General features: G+C 49.9%; 7 protein-coding genes across 7 annotated transcripts; 4 read left to right on the top strand and 3 right to left on the bottom strand.

Annotated features, from left to right (window-relative positions):
- Positions 1-274: 274 nt before the first annotated feature.
- GCG54_00001100 (uncharacterized protein) lies at positions 275-1,302 on the bottom strand (the record flags this gene model as incomplete). Its single annotated transcript, XM_045401227.1, has 4 exons — positions 275-477; positions 552-901; positions 990-1,101; positions 1,164-1,302. The coding sequence occupies 4 exons, from the start codon at positions 1,300-1,302 to the stop codon at positions 275-277; spliced, it is 804 nt and encodes a 267-aa protein (XP_045259152.1).
- A 3,888-nt stretch (positions 1,303-5,190) lies between these two features.
- Positions 5,191-6,222, top strand: GCG54_00001099 (putative methyltransferase tdiE; the record flags this gene model as incomplete). The annotated part of the gene is made up of 1 exon (XM_045401226.1): positions 5,191-6,222. The coding sequence occupies one exon, from the start codon at positions 5,191-5,193 to the stop codon at positions 6,220-6,222; it is 1,032 nt and encodes a 343-aa protein (XP_045259151.1).
- A 299-nt stretch (positions 6,223-6,521) lies between these two features.
- Positions 6,522-7,430, bottom strand: GCG54_00001098 (Oxidoreductase swnR; the record flags this gene model as incomplete). The annotated part of the gene is made up of 1 exon (XM_045401225.1): positions 6,522-7,430. The coding sequence occupies one exon, from the start codon at positions 7,428-7,430 to the stop codon at positions 6,522-6,524; it is 909 nt and encodes a 302-aa protein (XP_045259150.1).
- Positions 7,431-8,542: 1,112 nt separating this feature from the next.
- On the top strand, positions 8,543-9,166 carry GCG54_00001097 (uncharacterized protein; the record flags this gene model as incomplete). Its single annotated transcript, XM_045401224.1, has 1 exon — positions 8,543-9,166. The coding sequence occupies one exon, from the start codon at positions 8,543-8,545 to the stop codon at positions 9,164-9,166; it is 624 nt and encodes a 207-aa protein (XP_045259149.1).
- A 3,699-nt stretch (positions 9,167-12,865) lies between these two features.
- On the bottom strand, positions 12,866-14,195 carry GCG54_00001096 (uncharacterized protein; the record flags this gene model as incomplete). Its single annotated transcript, XM_045401223.1, has 5 exons — positions 12,866-13,315; positions 13,366-13,533; positions 13,601-13,736; positions 13,788-13,997; positions 14,059-14,195. 5 exons carry the CDS (start codon positions 14,193-14,195, stop codon positions 12,866-12,868), a joined length of 1,101 nt encoding a protein of 366 aa, XP_045259148.1.
- Positions 14,196-14,857: 662 nt separating this feature from the next.
- GCG54_00001095 (uncharacterized protein) lies at positions 14,858-15,822 on the top strand (the record flags this gene model as incomplete). The annotated part of the gene is made up of 4 exons (XM_045401222.1): positions 14,858-15,013; positions 15,071-15,279; positions 15,315-15,472; positions 15,521-15,822. 4 exons carry the CDS (start codon positions 14,858-14,860, stop codon positions 15,820-15,822), a joined length of 825 nt encoding a protein of 274 aa, XP_045259147.1.
- Positions 15,823-16,402: 580 nt separating this feature from the next.
- Positions 16,403-18,452, top strand: GCG54_00001094 (uncharacterized protein; the record flags this gene model as incomplete). Its single annotated transcript, XM_045401221.1, has 6 exons — positions 16,403-16,615; positions 16,672-16,835; positions 16,891-16,997; positions 17,051-17,646; positions 17,700-18,068; positions 18,120-18,452. 6 exons carry the CDS (start codon positions 16,403-16,405, stop codon positions 18,450-18,452), a joined length of 1,782 nt encoding a protein of 593 aa, XP_045259146.1.
- Positions 18,453-19,004: the final 552 nt, after the last annotated feature.

The following is a 19,004-nucleotide window of genomic DNA, read 5'->3' as shown; positions in this document are numbered from 1 at the left end:
GGACGAAGATGAGGCTTCAAACACAGTTGAGAAGCTCAACGCTATCTCAACGGCTACGTATGTGCATTATTATTCTCAGAACACCCGGCCCTAATCATAGCTTAGAAATCATGTCATCAGCTGTTTTGGACAACCACAGTCGCTGTAGTATACCGAACAGGAATCCAGCACGCCACAATACGCGTACCGGAAACCGTACCAGCCGATGGACATACGAGTTGATTTACGGATTCGTATTCTGGACAAATACTTCAAGCTATTTACAGAATCGGATTTAAGCCCAGGTGTCAAAGAAGCGAACTGCCTGGAAGAAAGCCTCCTCCTTGCCGTACTTCTGCTGAGGGTCCGAGATGTTGGCCCGAACACCGAAGCCATGCGAGGTGCCGCCGTACAGCGCAAGCGAGAAGGGCTGGCCGGTCGCGCCGAGGAGGGCCTCGATCTCGGCGCGGCGCGCGGCAGGCATGAGGTTGTCGTTCTCTGAACACAAATCAAGGTCAGTGATGCGTTCCTCATATCAAACGCTGACGCATTCAGAAAACACAATGACGTACGGGCAGCAGCGACACTGGCGGGGCCAGTGATGGCCTTGATCTCATCGTCAGTCAACAAGCTGGGGTGCGCAGCGAAAGCGACATTGGCGCCCTTGCCAGCCGCAAGCTCGCGGAAAGCGTAGCGGCCACCGAAGCAGTATCCCGTCACGGCGACCTTGCTGACGCCGAGCTCCTCCTTGAGGTACTTGACGGCGTTGGCGATAATGGGGTCCGTCACGTTGGGGCCATGGGCGGCGAGAAACTGAGTGGTGTTGAAGCCCGGGACGTTGATGTCGTTGGGCGCAGGCTTGCCGTCGAACAGATCGGGGGCAACGGAGATGTATCCAGCGCGGGCGAAGCTGTCAGTCAAGCTATGCATTGCGTCAGCATTCATGGATTCACGACGCGGACCAAATGCCGCGGGAGTGACCGCGGGTGAGACGGCGATTGAGTGCTTACAGCGTGTTCTGCGCCAACTGGACGCCGTAGACATCGGTGAGGTACAGAACACCGACGGAGGTCTTGTTTCCGCGGGCGCTGTGTCCCTTGGGCTTGGAGACGTAGATGTTGACTGCGATGGAAATGAGCCCGATGCACCATTATCGGGCGCGTCGCAGACAGAGAATCACTTACGTCCGTTGTAGGGAACCGTCTCGCCGACCGGGGTGCCGGTGTGGGCGATCGCGGAAACGTCGGCTACGGGGCAGTTCTTCGCGGCGGAGGCCAGGGAGGCGAGGCCGAGGACGGCCGTGGCAATCGTCTTGCTGAGCATCTTGAGTTGTGTTTTGCTTGAAGATCCGGAGCTTGGTCGATTGAGAGCTGCACAAACGGGGATGAGACCGGACGGACGATTCCAGGCCAGGCACGGGAGGGGGAACGGACAGCCCTTAGATGTTTTTAAGATTTAAGCTTCCTCCGGGGTCAACGTCTTTTGCCTGATTACAAATGTCCACAGTTCGGAATCATAATTGATGACCAGCCCGGCGTTTAGCGGAGGTTGGGAGGATCGGAGAATGGCAGGGGAGCAACGGTTGCGCCGTTATTCATCGCCAAGCGTGGATTCTGCACTGAGTGACTGAGCACCACCCTGGCTGAGAACCCTTGGAGGACGTCATTCAATTCAATCGCTCGTCTCTGAAAACAGCTGTGATCGGTGAGATGTCCGGCGGGGATAAGGTTCCAGTCGGGGCCTAAGAGGGAAGCCAAGGCTTGCTCCGCCAAAAATCGCACCAATTGGTGCCACCGGTGCCCTGGTTTGATGTTGCTTTGTTTACTGGTTTAAATGCTACGCCGATAGAGTGTAGTCGAGGTGATCCCTGAATTTTCCAGGGCAGCTTTGCAGCACGGGAAATGAGGATCGTTTGGGACGAATTGCCGTGCGCGGTGAGGAGACAACGTGGGGCAATTGCGAATCATGGATGGCACTCTCGCTGCCGATTCGGCGATTCTGTCCGACTTTTAGCTTCCTTATTCATGGTTTCGGTGAAGATGTCTCACCGAAGTTGATTACGCTGTGCTGAATTGTCACAACGCTCTTCAATACAGAGGGCGAGTTCTGATTGTTTCAATTAGAGGACAAAATCCAGTCGAAGTATAAAAGGTGGTAAATCGTTTATTTATTTTGGGCGATGCTGTTTGGTATTTCACCAAGTCGCCATGGTTGACCAAGAGCGTGGCGCTGCAATAGTCCTCGGACCTCACGGGGCCAGGCTTGGTGATATCCTCACTACTTGCATGCTCTGAACAAAATTTTTATCGCCGAGCCTATCATTTGACAGGTGTATGTAAGATTACTGATCACCGACTAACGTATCTGAGGGCATCGATGGTAGATACCGGCTAGTGACGTGCTTGCCGGTTACGCTCCTTGTTTATGGTTAAAACCCCGATCGAATAAGTGTATTCCTGCGAGTGCTGCACGATGATTGTGTACCCTATGACAAGCATTGCTTTTGAGTTGGAAATAAGAAGAACAAAGTTGTGACAACTCGAAGAAAATCAAGAGCAAAAAAGAAAAAGACCTAAGAAATAGACTTTTTCGTCGCAACGGAGTGCAGTACTCAATAAGGCGCCTGGGCATCAAATCTCTGAAGCTATAGACGACTCATTTATTTCATGTCATCGGTCTCACTACGGTTTCCCTCTCAACCGAGAAAGCCGCGATGAACTCTTCGTTCCGTCACAAGGTTTCCGGAAAGTCACATGGAAGGTCCGTACTGTCTGTCAATCAAGTGTGTGGCATTGCTCTACCTGACTGTAGTTTTCTCGTGTTGTTGAATCTTTGCTAATCTGGGCCCAACTATTCATCCATTTCTTCCGTTCCGCCTACGTGTTTCCGAGTTTAGGACCATCTAGCACCACTCTACGCAGTTGGCGTGAGTCTCTGCAGGACATCCGACGAGGCACTGGAAGTTATTGCGAAAACCGCAACCCCAGATGCAGACCTGTCCTTGTATCTGGATGCAATTCGGGAAGGTTTCACCCGGGCACCAACGCTTCTGGAGAGCGTTGTCTCGAGCCTCAACGGCGGTGCTGAAATCGAGAGGCAAGATGCCTTCGGGGAAGTCGGCGTAAGAGGGTGAGGCAGGCTGAGTGTTCTCAGGAGTAGGCGCTGCAGCAACGAAGCCTGCAATGGCAGCGAAAATGGCCTTAGCTTTTGATTAGTTGAAAGTCAGGACTTGAGTTACGGAGATCTTACGAGAGATTGGATCTGCATTTTGACAATGACGTTGGACTGGATAAGGTCAAGTTTGATGAGGTTGGATTGGTTGAGGCTTGAAGATTTATGTGATTTCGGGTGGGCAGTGATGGTTTTGAGTCGAGGTTGATGGTGCTTCCAGACTCAATAAGACGGGCAAACTCGTCTGCTTTTATACTTTGAAGATGATACCTACTAATTCAAGTCTCTCTAGAATCAATGCTTACAACCATGACGTGAATGATTACTGCCTTGTCTGCCTAAGCTGCCCAGACATCCTGATGACGTGCATGCAGTCCTTCGTTGGTCATCGTATGCGTTGAGGCGCCCAACGCCAATAACCTCTCATATATTCTTCATGAAAGAAGTTACAATTGCGTAAAGCTTTCTTGGGAAGTGTAGTGCCATCTTGCCAAGGCACTGAAGCTCCAATCATTGTTTGCTTAGATCCTGCCCCCTCGAAGAAGGAGCTGGACGATCGTTCAACTAAACAATTCGCTAATGGAGGAGGATCCAACTCGACTGTTTTTGGTCCACACGAGAGGCACAGCAGTAAGAATTGCTGCCTGTTTCACGAAGAAAGAACGCTGATTGATGCGAGTGTCCTTGGTGTCTCATCCCATGGCGTGATTCCTACCTTGGCTCCAGCGGGCGTATTGGGGGCCGACAGGCAGACAATTGACTAACGACACTAAGGTCTTAATCTTTGAATGAGAAGTGGCACAAAATCTAGGTTTCTGTGAACTCATTCGAAAACAGACTGCACTGTTTCCGCGATTCGCCTTGTTTCGTGGGCTATTCAAATGGGAAGAGCTGGACTGCCTTTACACTCAAAACTCACACTCATGAGAGATGCAATGAGGAAACAACCCGCCGCTAATCCTGTGAGGCTGATGTTATTCATTTGCGCCTCCATTTGTGGATTTTGGGGCTGTGGCTACCAATCTTATGATCTTATCAGATCCAACCCCCTGCAGCACTAGATCCTTCCACCACACCTTACAGCAGCTAGTCCCTTGAAGGACTCCTTAGGTATGCCCATATTGGGCATACCGTGCTGACGGATATCCACAAGATGAACGCCCGGGGAAGTGGGAGGGCGTAATCCTTTGGACACTATTCGCTGCCTGGGGCTGGGGAGTTTAAAGCGGGAGCGGACCGCGCCTTCGCTCAACTAACGCAAGAGGCGCGGACGTGAGGTGGCCAGACTGAATGACCCAAGTAACATATCAGGCATCGTTTTTCGTGCCAGATATTGGACTTTATAATTATGCATCCCCGACTGAAAGCCTGCAGAAGGGTATGATGGGAATCCACACGCTGGACGTACAGGTAGCACTGAGCAGATATGAAGCACTGCATCCTGCAGCGATCAATTCTGCACCCTGACCAGGAAGTTAACTGCCCAAGGAAACGCGCGCTGAATGCTATTTGTGCTGCACTAGCTGACGTTTATCCCGCTCATTCAACGCAGGCTTCAAAATCTTCAAACAAACAGGCTGAAGAAATCGATGCGACTAGCGATATTAGAGTGGACTCATCGGGTCGCTTTCAGAATTGCCAAGAGCCAAGATAAGAGCTGTCTTCAGGATTATTTCATATCACAAGTCCGCATAATAACCTCGGCAATATTCATCACTGCTTCTCCATTTACGAACGTTTCGTATCTAGCGCGACAAGGTTGATATCAGAATGGCCAATAATGTGATGTTGTTGGAACTGTTGTTGGAACGGAATATGCACAGTCGGCAGGGGAAGAGTGGTAGCGATTGCCCCAGCAAAGAGGGGTAAAGAAACTCCTCAGCCCACTCGGATTTCCTCTTTTCTCATCTCTCAGTTTTCCTTTCTTCTTTCTCGAGTCATTGAAGATTTTGCCCTCACTCATAATCATAAGCCATCAGGTGTCACGCCTAGGGCCCCAAACGTAACAGCCACCAACAACCCTGCCTAGTTACAGCAGCGATGGCGAACAAGGCGCAGTCAGCTTCCCCTCCGGCCAGTTCGCCCGTGGCCACACAACAGGTGGACAATGGCTCCATAGGAGACGCGAGCGACACGTCATCCGTCGCCGGGGCTTCTACAGACAATTCCTACGCCTCTCTACGCTCTAGTATTCTCGACTATCGTCGCGAGAATGGACGTACGTATCACAGTCTCAGCGACGGCAAGTACCTGGTGCCAAACGATTCCCTGGAACAAGAGCGGCTTGATATCGTCAACCACATGTGGACGCTGATATGGGATGGGAAGTTTTGCCTGTGCCCTAAAGATGAGGGCGCTAAAAGGGTCCTTGATGTCGGCACTGGGACTGGTGTTTGGGCCATGGATTATGCCGACGCTCATCCCGAAGCACACGTTATTGGTGCTGATTTGAGCCCAATCCAACCTTCATTTACCCCAGTTAACTGCATCTTTGAGGTTGACGACCTCGAGAAGGAGTGGACCTGGAGTGAGCCGTTCGATTTTATCTTCGCCCGCAGTATGATGGGATCGTTCGCCGATTGGCCAGCTGTTATCGAACAGGCATACAATAATCTTGAGCCGGGCGGTTACTTCGAGATCCACGATATTATCTACCCTCTTCTTTGCGACGATAACACTGTCAAGGAAGATACACCAATCTCGCGATGGGCGCGCTTCATGCTTGAAGCCTGCGAAAAGATTGGCCGATCCGTTACTATTGGCCGCCAATTTTCTCAGCTCCTTAGAGAGGCAGGTTTCGAGGAGGTCACGGAGACCAAATGCAAGGCCCCACTCTCCGACTGGCCGAAAGATCCGAAGTGGAAGGAAGTTGGGTCAATGGTCCAGGCCTCGTTGCTGTCCGGCCTTGAGGGTCTTTCCCTTGCGCTGTTTACACGAGTGTTAGACTGGACCCGTGCCGAAACTTTGGTTTTCTGTGCTCAGGTCAGGAATGATGTGAAGAACACGAACCTGCACGGATACTATGATGGAATGTCTGTGTACGGTCGCAAGCCATTTCTCAAGAAAGATTAGCAAAAGCCGAAGGATGGTTCAAATTTCAATGTTTCTAGATATTTTCTCCAAAGACGATGTATGATTTTGTAGATACACAAGACTCCGCGCAAACCCACTAGTTCTGTGATGCTAGGATCCAGCCCGATGATTAGACTCTTTAGTATGCCTGTTCTGTGCGGAAGCCCTCAATGCCTCATGTTGGACTTGAAGAAACACATGTTCTCAAATTTTCACCTCTAAGGTAGAACATGCTACCAAGCGGAGGCTGGTTGAAAGTAAAATTATGAGATAATATCAGGCCCCAATGCTAAGCTACCTTAGGCGATGCTTGTAGGATGAGAAGCAGCTTCATCTAAGAGTTCCTCCACCGTTCTGAACTTCAATCCTCTGAAATACTTCTTCCGATGCTCAGCAATCTTGGTAGGAGAAAATGCCAGTGCTTCGCTGTGACCCATGATCTCATAGACGGCCACCGCAACGCTTGCGTCGCTTTCCTTAGCCACCAACTGCTTGATGCTTTGGGCGAGCGACTTCTTCACAACATTGTACTCGGGAAACCTGATCTTCACCAGCTCTGAAAGCTCAAGCCAGGTCATTTGCTGACCAGAAACACAAGTGAAGTTCTCCCAGGTGGACGGATCATGATTCATGAGAACAGCTACAGCTCGAGTTGCATCTCTAGCCGAAGTGAAATCGACCTTCTGAGATCCGTTGCCGTATAGGGTGAATTCCTTTTTCTCGTAATTTTGGACCCATCGATCACCGTAATCGGCAAAGTGTCGCTGCGAAGTGGGGAGGAGATAGTCAGACATCCATCCTTGGCAGAAGAATGTCCACTTGACCTCATCTTGGGCTCGAAGCTTGTTGAGAATGACGCTGAGATCATCGCCGACATAGATGGGCTGATCAGGAACCTCTTCGTAGTTGCCAGCCCACACTGAGGGGAGAAAACTCTTGCACCGAGGAGACGTTCGGCAAGCCTCAAGCATGTCGAGATGGATACGCACGAAGTCGGTGGCGTAGCCCGTGATGGACGAGATAAGAGCATCGCAATCAGCAAGATGCTGTCGAATACTCTGAAGGGAATAGTCTGTCATGCGTTGTTCAAGGCTTTCGAAGAAAGGCTTTGGACTGCGAGTCAAGATGACTACATCGTGGTCCTGGTTGCGAAGCGCCTCAACGAGGTATTTGGCGATGTCGCCTGCGCCAGCAACAGCAACCTTCATATTCAAGGCTAGGCTTTAAATGAATAGATAAATAAGTTCCTGAAAATGGCGCAAAGCTTGGACTGACGAATTGAACCAGAAGTTAAGAAGGCCTGGTGTGATGAGAAGAGCGTGTTGTTCAGGAAGAGACTGGCTTTTAAGTACAAGATGCCGGACTCCTGAAGCACCCCGCCCGATGGACAAAAAAATTTGATTGGTAATAGAAAATATTGAGAGTTGCATTTTAATCAAGGTTCCCCGCCTTCTAATCCGTACATCGGTGTTGCCTCGGTGTCCGGCGGTCGATGAGATCGGGGCGCCTTATTTCTCGGGCTCCCCGCCACGACGGCCCCACTCCGTCATTCGGCCCTAGACTGCCGGTTTCAAGTGACCTTCCCACGATCCATTCCGGGACCATCAAAGAAGTTAAACGTTGTTGAATTCGAACTCGTAGTCCTCAAAAACACTGGAAGAGACCAGGCTACGTCGTGGACCTCATGTTACTTTGCTAAGCTACCTATGTGTAGCGGCTGGTGTTTTTCGCATTGAGGGTCTTCGTAGACCGTGAAGGCGGCTTGCATCATTAACTTCGCGCGGTTGTGGATGGGTTCAGTGGGATGACAGTTATTTTGAAAAGCTGTGCTGCTGATAAAGATGGAATTGAGAGGGTTCCCTGATCAGAACTGGTTGTGCTTGTCGCCGATGCTCCCGTGGTGGTAGAAGTCTTGGTTTCCAGAAGAGTCGAAAGTCCCGAGATTGACGGCAATGCCATTGCATACGATGAAGTTGCGGAGAACGTTAAAGACGAGACAATAGAAGAGGTTACGCTAAGAGAGGAGGTGGGCGAGGAAGAAGCTGAAGCGACGGAAGCGGAAGACAGAACTGAGGTCGCCTCAAGCGGAGTGCCCAATCGTGTACTGCCTGTAGTGGACCCCGAATTACTTGTTAATTCAAGTCGTTGAGTGGTTGTTAGTTCCAAGCTGTTGGTATTGGTTAACAGTCTTGTAAATGATCCGGCGGAGACAGTTGAGTTTGGGAAGGAACGCGGGGTGCTGATCACCATTGTTGGTGAAGAAGTTCCAGGTATCATACTGGTAAGCACACCCGTCGATTGACTGCCCGATGGCAAGCTGATGGTGAAGGAAGAAGAAAAGCTGGTCGCGCTACCGATCCTAACAGAAGAACTAGAAACAGTTGGAAGAAACGACGAGGTCGCCGAGGCGGCACCACTAGTTGATACTGATGAGCTTGGAGGGAAGACTTCCGAGCTGATTGTAGTTGATACAGAGGTGGTTCTGCTGGTAAGGATTGGTGCGGCCGTGGTACTGGTATCTGGCGCAGGAAGGCTTGATGCTGAGGTGGCATCAAGAGAAGTGGGTGTTGAGGAAGTACTGCTAGCGATTGATGGCATGGAGAATGAAGTACTCGAACTGATTGATTCTGCGTTTGAAGTTGTCGAAGATACCTCTGTACCTGAAGTTGCTGTGCTGGAAATGGAAATACTTGTTGTAGAAGTAGTTCCTGAGGACGACGAAGAGGGGCTGCTCGAAGCGCTAGACGTGCTCGTCGTCAAGGTAGGAGCAGTTGACGAGCTCAGAGATGCGGAGCAAAACGTTGCAGTCCGCGTAGAAGCTGCGCGAATTCCATACACGGAGTACAGGGTAGTGTACATTGCGACGGGACAACCTGCGCTTGATGAAGCCGAGGTTGACGCCGTAATCACACCACCACACTTGGGATTGCCGAAGGGCGGATAGGACTCTTGGCATGTGTATTGGTTACATTGGCTATTTTCCAAGGCCACGGAGGCGTCAAAGACGATGGTTGTGCCTGGCTTGGAGCAATAGCAGGAGGTGTCGAGAATGATGGAAAAGTCTCGAGGGATTGCGTTACATCGACGTTGGCAATCAACCGGCCCTGTGCCGCTCCCTTGGTAGATGAGCTCCAGACTGGATAGGTCGGCGAGTGCCCCGCAACCCTCATACGCTGAGGGAGGTGAGGACCAGAATTGCCCCATTTTGAATACCAGCCAGAAAAGAGCGTATGTGAATGTTGTAAGAGGGAGATTCAAGTTTCGCTCTATTGCGACATTTAAAGGGCCTTATAGTGGCATGATCAACCTGTCTTAGTTATTTGTTGGTTGCTCTGGAGTCACAAGGAAACCATTCCCTGGCAAGCCGTCAGTGTTCCAGATTGCGTTCCTAGCGGACACCAAGATCGAACCAAGAGTCGTCATGTAAGACAGTCCCATTCCGCAGCGGCCCGATCTCGTCGAACGGTGTTGCTGAGCAGGTCTACTAGTGTTTTACATGCCAGACATTGCCGATCTTATGAATGTGCGGCCCGGATGCGACTTCGAATCTTCGGCATGTCTATCATCACATGGTGTAGGCAGGTTCACCAGTCGCTCACTCCCTGAAAAAGAGGGTTTTCAACGCTATATTCGCTACCGGAAGAGAGAAGCCATCGTTTGGGTTCAGGACGATAAGTCCTGCTTCGCTTGGTAGTTGCCGCTTTAGAACAATTGCTAGTAGCAGGTTTGCTTCGATACCATTTCTTCTGCGGAAGACAGCATTTCGTCAAACAACGCTTTGACCGCTGGGCCAATAATGTTTGCGGGCATGTCCCTCTCCAGATGTACCTTTCCCGCCCGCAAATATTCGATGTCTGCTCTTGATGACATATTTGACGGGTATTTCATGATGCTTCTATATAAAACAGCGATTGCGGCCATGTAATTGGTGGATTGAAATCTGGAAGGCATTAGATCATTACCAGGCAGCTTCAAGTCGTCAAATGAACCTACAAAAGGGTGTGCGTCTTCACATTCGTATCTCCCATGCTACCCCACCAATTCGTCAGCAATAAATCAGTTGTCAGTGAAGGCCTTTGAGTCAAAAGGTTATACACACTTGTTCAGGGCCTTGATGAAAGATCTCGCAGCTTCAACACATATGGCCTCGCTCGCCTGAAACCGCGAAGGCTCAGGTTCTTCTGAGTTGCAGAACGCCGACCTCAGGACAACGATCGACAAGTGGATTGTGCGAAGAAAGTTGTAATAATCTATGTGAAGCAAGAAGACGTGTGGGTGGGTATCCATCGGCGACAATACCACACCCTCTGGGCGACACGCGACGGGCAAACCTTCCTTCCAAGTTGCGAGGCGTTGGTCCACCTGTGAAATTCTCTGAAGCCTAGAAATAGCCGAGCAATCCGATTGCATCACAAAACAGAATTGATTCTGAATTTGATGCAACAAATACCACCACTGAACGATGTCGAGGAATCCAGAACTGGCCTCGAGTTCGGTGAAGGGCTGGTGGTCAATGACCATGCACTTTTCGAATACTTCGGTTGATGTCCCAGGTGAGCGCCCTTGGGACAGTGACAGATTGCTGTTGAGGCACGTTAATAGGCCAAATTTGAACAAGTGTTCTGTCAGGCTCAGCTCACGCATCGAGACCAAAAGTCAAGAACCATAGGCGAGTGCGAATGGCGCGGCGGCGCTCGGAAAACCCAACATCTGGCGGACTTCTTTGGTGCAACCCCAGAGACTGCGCGATGCGGACTGCAAGGCCGCAGAACACCCATGCTATTCCGCATCTGCCGAAGTAAAGCTGATATACGACCTATTATCCAACTACTTGTCAGTATAGATCTCTTACAATCGGGCATTACGTGTCGTGATAAACTTACGTGAAGTAGTAGAATCTGCACAGAAGCTTCGCATGGAGCTGCCAGCGAGTCCAACATAATGGACCAGGCCTGTCGGTAGCAGGTAGAATAGAGCTCATCCGCATCTCTGCATGGTTTAGATATAGCGCCTCTATCACTGAGAGCTCCTATGGAGATCGCAAGGTAGAGCTTGCAGTAATCGAAAATGTCGAGCTGAATGCGCTCCTGAGTGTAAAACATCTCAACCCGGGCCATGAACAGATCCTCATCTAATATGGGCAGAGTGGCATTGATGTTACGGAAGTATGCTGCACACAAAGATAATCTCAGCCATACGCCATACAATTCTTGTGATTGTGGTCCACCAACCTTGCAAGCTGCAAAAAGCTGTGTCTCGAGGTGGCAGTGACTGCGAAGAAAGATTCTGTAAAGAAGAAAGACCAATTTCCTCAACCTGTGGACCTGCTTCGATGAGAAAGCGGAGTTTGTAAGGCTCTAGGGGAAGATGTTGGCTTTTGAGACCGTCTGCTAGGCAAATAGCCAGTGTAGCAGCGACTGAGCTTCCACCTGATAGTATGCAACGTGTTAATCATTCAGGTGGGCAACGTGATATGTTGTAGACTTGGCAATTCACTTACCGAGATGATGTCCCTGAGTTTCATTCTGCCGAATGTAGATAGCGGGAGGCCCCGCGTGGGATTGCGAATCTGGATACTTTCCTTCACCCCGTAGAGTTTCTATGTTGGATACTTTGCCTCTTGTTAGGTTTTGGGCCAAGGGCTTGGAAGCCGATACCCCAGGGGAAATTGATGGCGAATTGTCGAGTTCGCCGTTTTGAGATAGCTGAGCCCGCAAGTTTGGATCGGCCTCAACCTCCACAGCCAGAAGATCTGTGTTAATGTCGAAAAACTCTTCTGAGTTGGTGCTGTCAAAATCCCACAAATCAGGGGGTGCTGCGTCTCCAGAGTGGCGAAAGTCATGACGGGAACGTTGGGGTCCTGCTTCGCCGTCAAGACCGGCGTAAGGAGACCATGAACGTGGCATCGCCGCTTGGTTTTCGAACCTAGGGCTTGCATTCATGGCAGGGTCTATTGAAAGGCACATCTTGGGATCGTTGTGTTGGTACACCGTATGATGACCGCGAGCATGGATGGTGCTTTCAGCAATCCCACTGTCATGTTCAGAATTTATCGAGCTATTTAGGGTTGAACGCCGCCTTCCTCGGTCCGACGAAATACACTGGGTGTTGTAAAGTTGGCAATTGAGGCAGGGCCGCTGGCCAGATGTGCATTTCAACTGTCGGCGTGAGTAGGTAAACACAACTATCTCGTGGAATCGAGAGGAAAGGCATTTTCACGCACCCTTTTCTTACGGCAGTAGTCGCAAGCTCGAGCGACTCGCTTCGGTCGGTGGTGATGATTGGTGGGCGAACCAGACGAATCAGGCATTTCATCTAAGTGATTGCAGCGTCCCCAACAAATCATCCAAGCAGAATTGGTACGAAGAGAAATGCAGCCAGACGATGGTGATACAGGGCGAGCTCCGCTGATAAAAGAGTTCGCATAGGCAATGCACGGGCTCGCAGAGCTGCCGAACTACCTGTCGATCATTTATCTCTCTGTCATAGATGGATGGCCAAGCATCGATTCTACCCGACGGCAGTGCACACGCGACGTAAGGGAAACAAAGTTAAATCTACATAACCACGTAGACACCGTTACACCAGCTCATGGGCTGATCCATGTCCAATGCTAGGCTACATCAGACGAAAAGTAATTTACTCAGACCCTGTCGCACGCCAATGGATTTCCTGGCCAGACCTTGTACTCAGGATCGTCTTCCCCCATCTCTTCCGCGAGCAGTTCTCTCAATGACCGTCCATAGTCATTGCCATTGGGAAGTCTCTGAATCGTGTGAATATGATATTTTGCAGGTTCGTCGTTGGTAAGGAAGACCCCGGAGTGATGGTCAAACTCAAAGAGCGTAACCGGACTCTGAATTCGATAGTAAAAAGGGTCCGTCGAGCTAAAGCCGCCTATCCAACAGAAATAGGTTTCCGCAAGGTGTTCGCGAACATCCGCTAGTCGGAACTCAAGTGGCCCTGGCGGAAGAAGCGTAGAGGTGGAAATGATCGACACAAGCAATTCCCGCTGCTCGATGGTCATGTCGGTAGCTAGGACGCCTTCGTAAGGGATAACTCGGTTATCTTGAAAGGCGCCAGCCAGATGTCTCTGCGCGTGTATATTAGCCTAGATTTATGTCCGGTGCTCAATACGCGCACCTGATCAGCCGGGTTCCATCGACCCTCTGGCATAGCTGAGTCGTGCAATCCGGAGTATAGTTGCGCTTTCTTTTGCATTGCCGGCGAAAGCGACTGCATTAGTCGTAAACCCAGCTCGCTTTCCTCCGCACACAGCGTTATCCCTTTATCCGGACCATCGTCAATAATCTGAGTGCATGTAAGCGACCTCCATATCCGCATGCTGACTTTCACTCGAAGTCCGGGTTTGACATACACTTGGCTCAGCCCCGATAAAGACTGGACCAATGACCATCTGCTGTCGAGCGATGAAAACATTGAGAGCAAGATGGTGGCCGAAAAGCATGTACGACCAGGGCTCTGTCTCTGAAGGTTCCCCGAAGATCGCAAAGCTATGCCGTCAAGAGTCAGTGTGGCCGTCAGAAATATCTGGGTTCACTTACAAATAACTATACTCGTTCAAAATCGCCTTTTTACCGCAAAGTTCACCGAGAAATTTGTTAGTCTTCATCGCCCCTCTAACTTTATCGAACCCCTTGTCGTCAAGGGAACTCTGTACGAGGTTCATGATGGATTCGATTTTCGCTTCTTCCAAATATTCGAGACGTAGGCCACATTTGAACAACACGAATTCGGGGTTCATCCATTTTCTCCTATCGCAGATTTGAGTTTTCAGTTAGCACTTCCTAAATTGGATTTGACATCCTGACTTACCAGTCCTCGGAATCAAGGCTATGCGAGACGATCCTTTTCTCGCTAGGGCTCAGAACCTGCAACAACGTCCGGGCTGCTTGCACCTGGAGTCTTTCAGCCACACTCTTGATTCTCATGCGCAGTGATCGAGCTACCATATTTTGTGTTGGAGCCACTTCATCCCGAAGAACATAGAGTCCCTCTTGTTTACGGCCATCGCAAGTGATGCCATGAAACGGGACCTCGAGATTTGCTTTCCAAGCTTTCCAAAGCGGCTGAAGTTCCGGATTGGTCACGATAGTTGTTGAATACTTGTACGGGTCGCTGTCGTCAATGTCTCCGAAACGTTGCCATCCTGTAAAATGCCGTCATTATGCGATTCAGACCGTCGGCCCAATCATACAACTTTCCTTGTTTAGGTACATGGCTATGATAGTCATATGCGTTTAAATCGTCGGAGGTTTGGGCCATGATAACATTAAGGGTGCCAGTCGCGGTATGGCTAGTACTCTCAAGAATTCGGAGGTAATTATTGCAAGATTAAGGGGTCGTATATGTGTCGGCGATGAAATACGCGAGATCAGGTCTACTGCTTGACTGCCCGTTTTTGGTTTCGGTTCCGTGGAAGATGTGGCAAATCCAAGTCTGGAAGATGAAGCTTTACCCGCCATCTCACACTTAAGGCATTGAATTCGATGAACTACCAATCATAAGCCGTTTGAATGGAGATGCAGATAGATATAATTACGGAAGACTCCTGATAGTGTTGCACTCCCAGCCTCCCCAAGCCCGTGGTGTTTTGTCTCATCGCAAATTCACAATGTCTGGCACTGTGAGAGAATTCAATGACAAATACACAAATGCCAATCTGGCAAATGATGCATCACTTTACGATGAGACCGTTTTCCACCACCTAGTGCGACACCTGGAGCTTGTGGACGGCGGAGCTATTGCGCCTGTTGCGCCTGGTATAATTGTGAGTTGCGATGCTTTTCTGTCAGATAAAGGGACGCAGTGCTGATCGTACCTAAAGGCCGCAATGCTTTGCGCTCAACGCCGTGGTGATGCGGTTCCTAGACTATTCCACGATCTGGCCAAATCGAGAGACGTCGACGGAACGAAGATGTTGTTCGCGTCATTCAAACTTGCCCTCGACCTGACTTGGCCTTTTACGGGACTGCCACAATGCGTTCCCGCCTGTCTAGGTTTGATCGGGGAGCTTCGAGAGCTCGGTATCAGCATGTCCAATCAGATTGACAGGCAAGCTTTACCCCCAGCTACACGATATGCTACACAATTGATGACATTCCACCAAGACCCTTGATCACAGATGCCGACTGGTTCGAGAAAGGAATCGATACCAACGAAGCCATTTACCGCGCTGTGGGAAACGCCGAAGTTCATCGTATGATGGGGGAGGTCTTCCCCGAAATTAGTCAGTGATTGCTGCCCCATTTTGACTCGTCAAGCTCACGTCTACTAGCATACATCGCGAACATTGCGGTATTTGGTTTCCTGGTTGGAGGCTCTGAGAGAACTCAAAGTCTTCCTTTATGCGAAATCACCATTGCCGGCGCAATAACCGCACTGGGGGCAACGAGGCAGGCGAAGAGTCACTTGAAAGGTTCCATGGGACTGGGGATATCCGTGGCAGCGATTGAAGCTGTTCTAAATGCCGCGGAACAGGTGGCAAAATGGAATGATACTAAGCTTCCCGGGAAGATTGATGTGACAGTCTTAGCCAAGGAGGTTGAGACGAATCTTAGGAATCTGAGCAGAGTGTAGTTAGTCCATATTGACTTCCAGAGAAGGTTTGAAATATTTGGGGCATGGAAACAAGATGAAACTTTTCGGACGATAATTCCCTTTTTGAGGTGTAACTTTCCGAGGTCGTCACGATTAGGGTGTTCTTCATCATTTCTTAGGAACGTCGTTCAAATTTCTCGGAAGGTCTATTGACCGAAATCGGTCCTCGGACTGGCATGACTACCGGCAAGGCTCGCATAGTTCATCTGATCATGACCCATGGAAAAGTCGGGAGAGCGATGTACCGCGGCCCCGATCGTCACCATAAACCCTTCATACCTTACCTAGGTCAACTATGGCAATCAAAGCGCATGTGCTGTTGGTACCAGGGAATCATCAATTAGGCGGGCTTTGCGAAGTATTTGGCATTCAGGCCTCCGTGGAAATTCCCTCCATGCAGATCTCGATCTTCCGACCATCTAGGCACCAAGCCTTCGCACCTATTCCGGGAATAAATCATTCTGAGCCTTTGTTTGTAATAGTTCCTTCACAGTTCACTATACCAGATTGATAGAAAATTCTGTCTCACGGCAATACTAAGCAATATCTAATGCCCAGAATGGACTCCAAACTGGTCATCAACGGTAACAACGTGCCTCTTTGCGACACAATTCCACCCGAAAATGAAGACAATTGTTTTACGTATTCATTCAAAGAAAGAAGGAAAGAACTTCTGCCCATGGGGTGGCGAAAGACACCGCGAAGTCGACCTCTTCCTAGCGAGATAATCTACGAGGTGAATGAGGAGATGAAGCACTCCGATGGAGTCAAAGTAATACCACCACGCCGCAAAAGCCACAAACAAGTAAGCCTAACCAAATGCTGCAGATATACTACGATGTTTGTCGGCCGAATACTTCGGAAAAAGTCCCTGCGCTTCTTGCCCTCAGCCCCTACGGAAAAGGGGGGCATGGATTCCGCAACTACGATCTCATGCCGTATAGGGTTGGCGTGAAAGAGGAAATGCTCTCTGGACTGGAGAAGTTTGAGTCGTATGTTAAATTGAAGTCACTCTCATACTCGGATGATTGCTTAAGAAGTTCACAGGGCTGACCCCGCCGAATGGGTTCCACGAGGTTACGCCATCATCAGCGTTGATGTCCGGGGTTCGTGGGACTCGGAGGGAGACCTATTCATTGAGGGAACAGGGTCCGGTACAGACGTGTCATTTTATGTTATCCTTTGAAGACAACTGACAGTCTTGCAGGCCGAGATGGTGCAGAAATCGTGGAGCATATCGCTAGTCTGCCCTGGTGCTCGGGCTCCGTGGGAATGCAAGGCAATTCGTGGCTGGCCCAAGTACAATGGAGCACCGCGTCCCTTTGCCCTCCATCTCTTAAGGCTATTGCGCCCTGGGAAGGCTTCACAGATAAATATCGCGACGTGTTGTGTAGAGGCGGCATACCTGACGCTACCTTTGATAACCTTCTCTATCGTGCAACCGTCCGCGGCCGACAGAAGCGAGAAGATGTCGCGAAAGCAATCGAGAAGTGGCCGCTGATGAACCCCTACTGGGAAGACAAGATAGCCAAAATCGAAAACATCGACATCCCCATGTACGTCGTCGCAGGCTACAGCTCCAGCATCCACAGCTACGGAACCATTCAAGGCTTCCGAACGGCGAAGAGCAAGAAGTGGCTTCGGGTTCACTGCACACAAGAATGGTTTGATATCTACAGACCCGACATGACAGACGAGCTTCAAGCATTCTTTGACCGGTATTTGAAGGGCATTGAAAATGACTGGGAGAAGACCAACCCGGTGCGGGTGTCAATTCTGACGTTTGGAGATCGCTTCGGCCCTGTGAGTGCCTCAATCTGCCTTAGGACCCATGACTAATCAGTCGCTCATGCTAGAAACCGATCGAGCACTTCCCAATGGATAGCTATCCCCACGCAAAGACTGAATACAAGAAGCTCTACCTAACCGAGGGCCATCTTTCCCTCTACTGCCCGGAGTCCACTGGCGTCGCTTCGTATCAGTCTGAAGTCAAATCGGAGACAGCAGACCTTTTCTTCACATTCACGGATACCACCACATTGATGGGATTCACCAAAGCCAAGCTTTGGGTCTCATGCAATGATGCGGACGACATGGACATCTATGTTAGTTTGAGGAAAGTGGACAAGTCTGGAAAGGTCCTTGAGCACGTCAATATACCATGGACCGCGATTCCCAAGAGCCACAACTATCAAGAGGATGTGGTAGGCTCAAATATTATCAAGGTCAGTGGTTCGGACCGTTCTATGAATGCATGTTGACTCATTCACGCGCAGTTCACTGGATCTCACGGAATGCTGCGCGTCTCCCATCGTGCTACTGACCGATCCAAACAAAACTCCATCATGCCATATCATCCCCACAAGGAAGTCCAGAAGGTCCCGCCGGGCGAGATCGTGCCTGTTGAAATAGGTCTTTGGCCCATTGGAATGCAGTTTTACGAAGGGGAAAGTCTTCTGTTTCGAGTGGGTGGCAGTAAAGACGCCTACTTGGAGATACCAGATATGCAAACGCCTAGTGTTTACGGGATAAACAAGGGCAGGCACCATATTCATTTTGGTGGAAAGTTCGATTCATATGTAGTTGTTCCCTTCATTCCAACTGTTTGAATACTAAGCACGGTTGTTGAGGGCACAAGTTTGTAGCCATTACTCCCCAAGCCATCGTATCTCTTTCCCATGCAGACTGTTATCTGTGATAAGTCACTGAGTTCTGAGAACGGTTACGACTCTCGTGGGCGGGACAGGAGGATGTATCGTAGTTATATATGCCTTGTGATTTATTTCTTGTCTGTAGCAGGTAGGTCTCGAGCTTCATGACACGTAGAGGGCGATAACGTAAGGGAGATAGAATAATATGCCGTTCAATTGATACGTCAACAGCATTCGAATAAGCTTGGCCAGGACAGCAAATCTGAGACCACACTAGGTGCCCATGATCAAAGAGCGTCTGATCAATAAATGTCGGCGTGGAAGCGCTGGTCTGTTCATCTGTGGAACATCCAGACATCAAGAAAAGGAATCCTTCCAGACACACGAAAGAAGGTGTAGGTTACGTTGACCAGTTTCTTCGGTGTTCCAAAATGTCCGGCATTGACTAGAACATCCACGGAGAGGTGAGGGAAACCTTAACATTAGGCCCAGTGCACGTGCGTCCTCGGA

This window comes from Colletotrichum gloeosporioides, assembly GCF_011800055.1.
Source record: "Colletotrichum gloeosporioides strain Lc1 chromosome Unknown consensus_81, whole genome shotgun sequence".
NCBI lineage: Eukaryota > Fungi > Ascomycota > Sordariomycetes > Glomerellales > Glomerellaceae > Colletotrichum > Colletotrichum gloeosporioides.
This window is presented reverse-complemented; position numbering and strand designations above follow the sequence as displayed.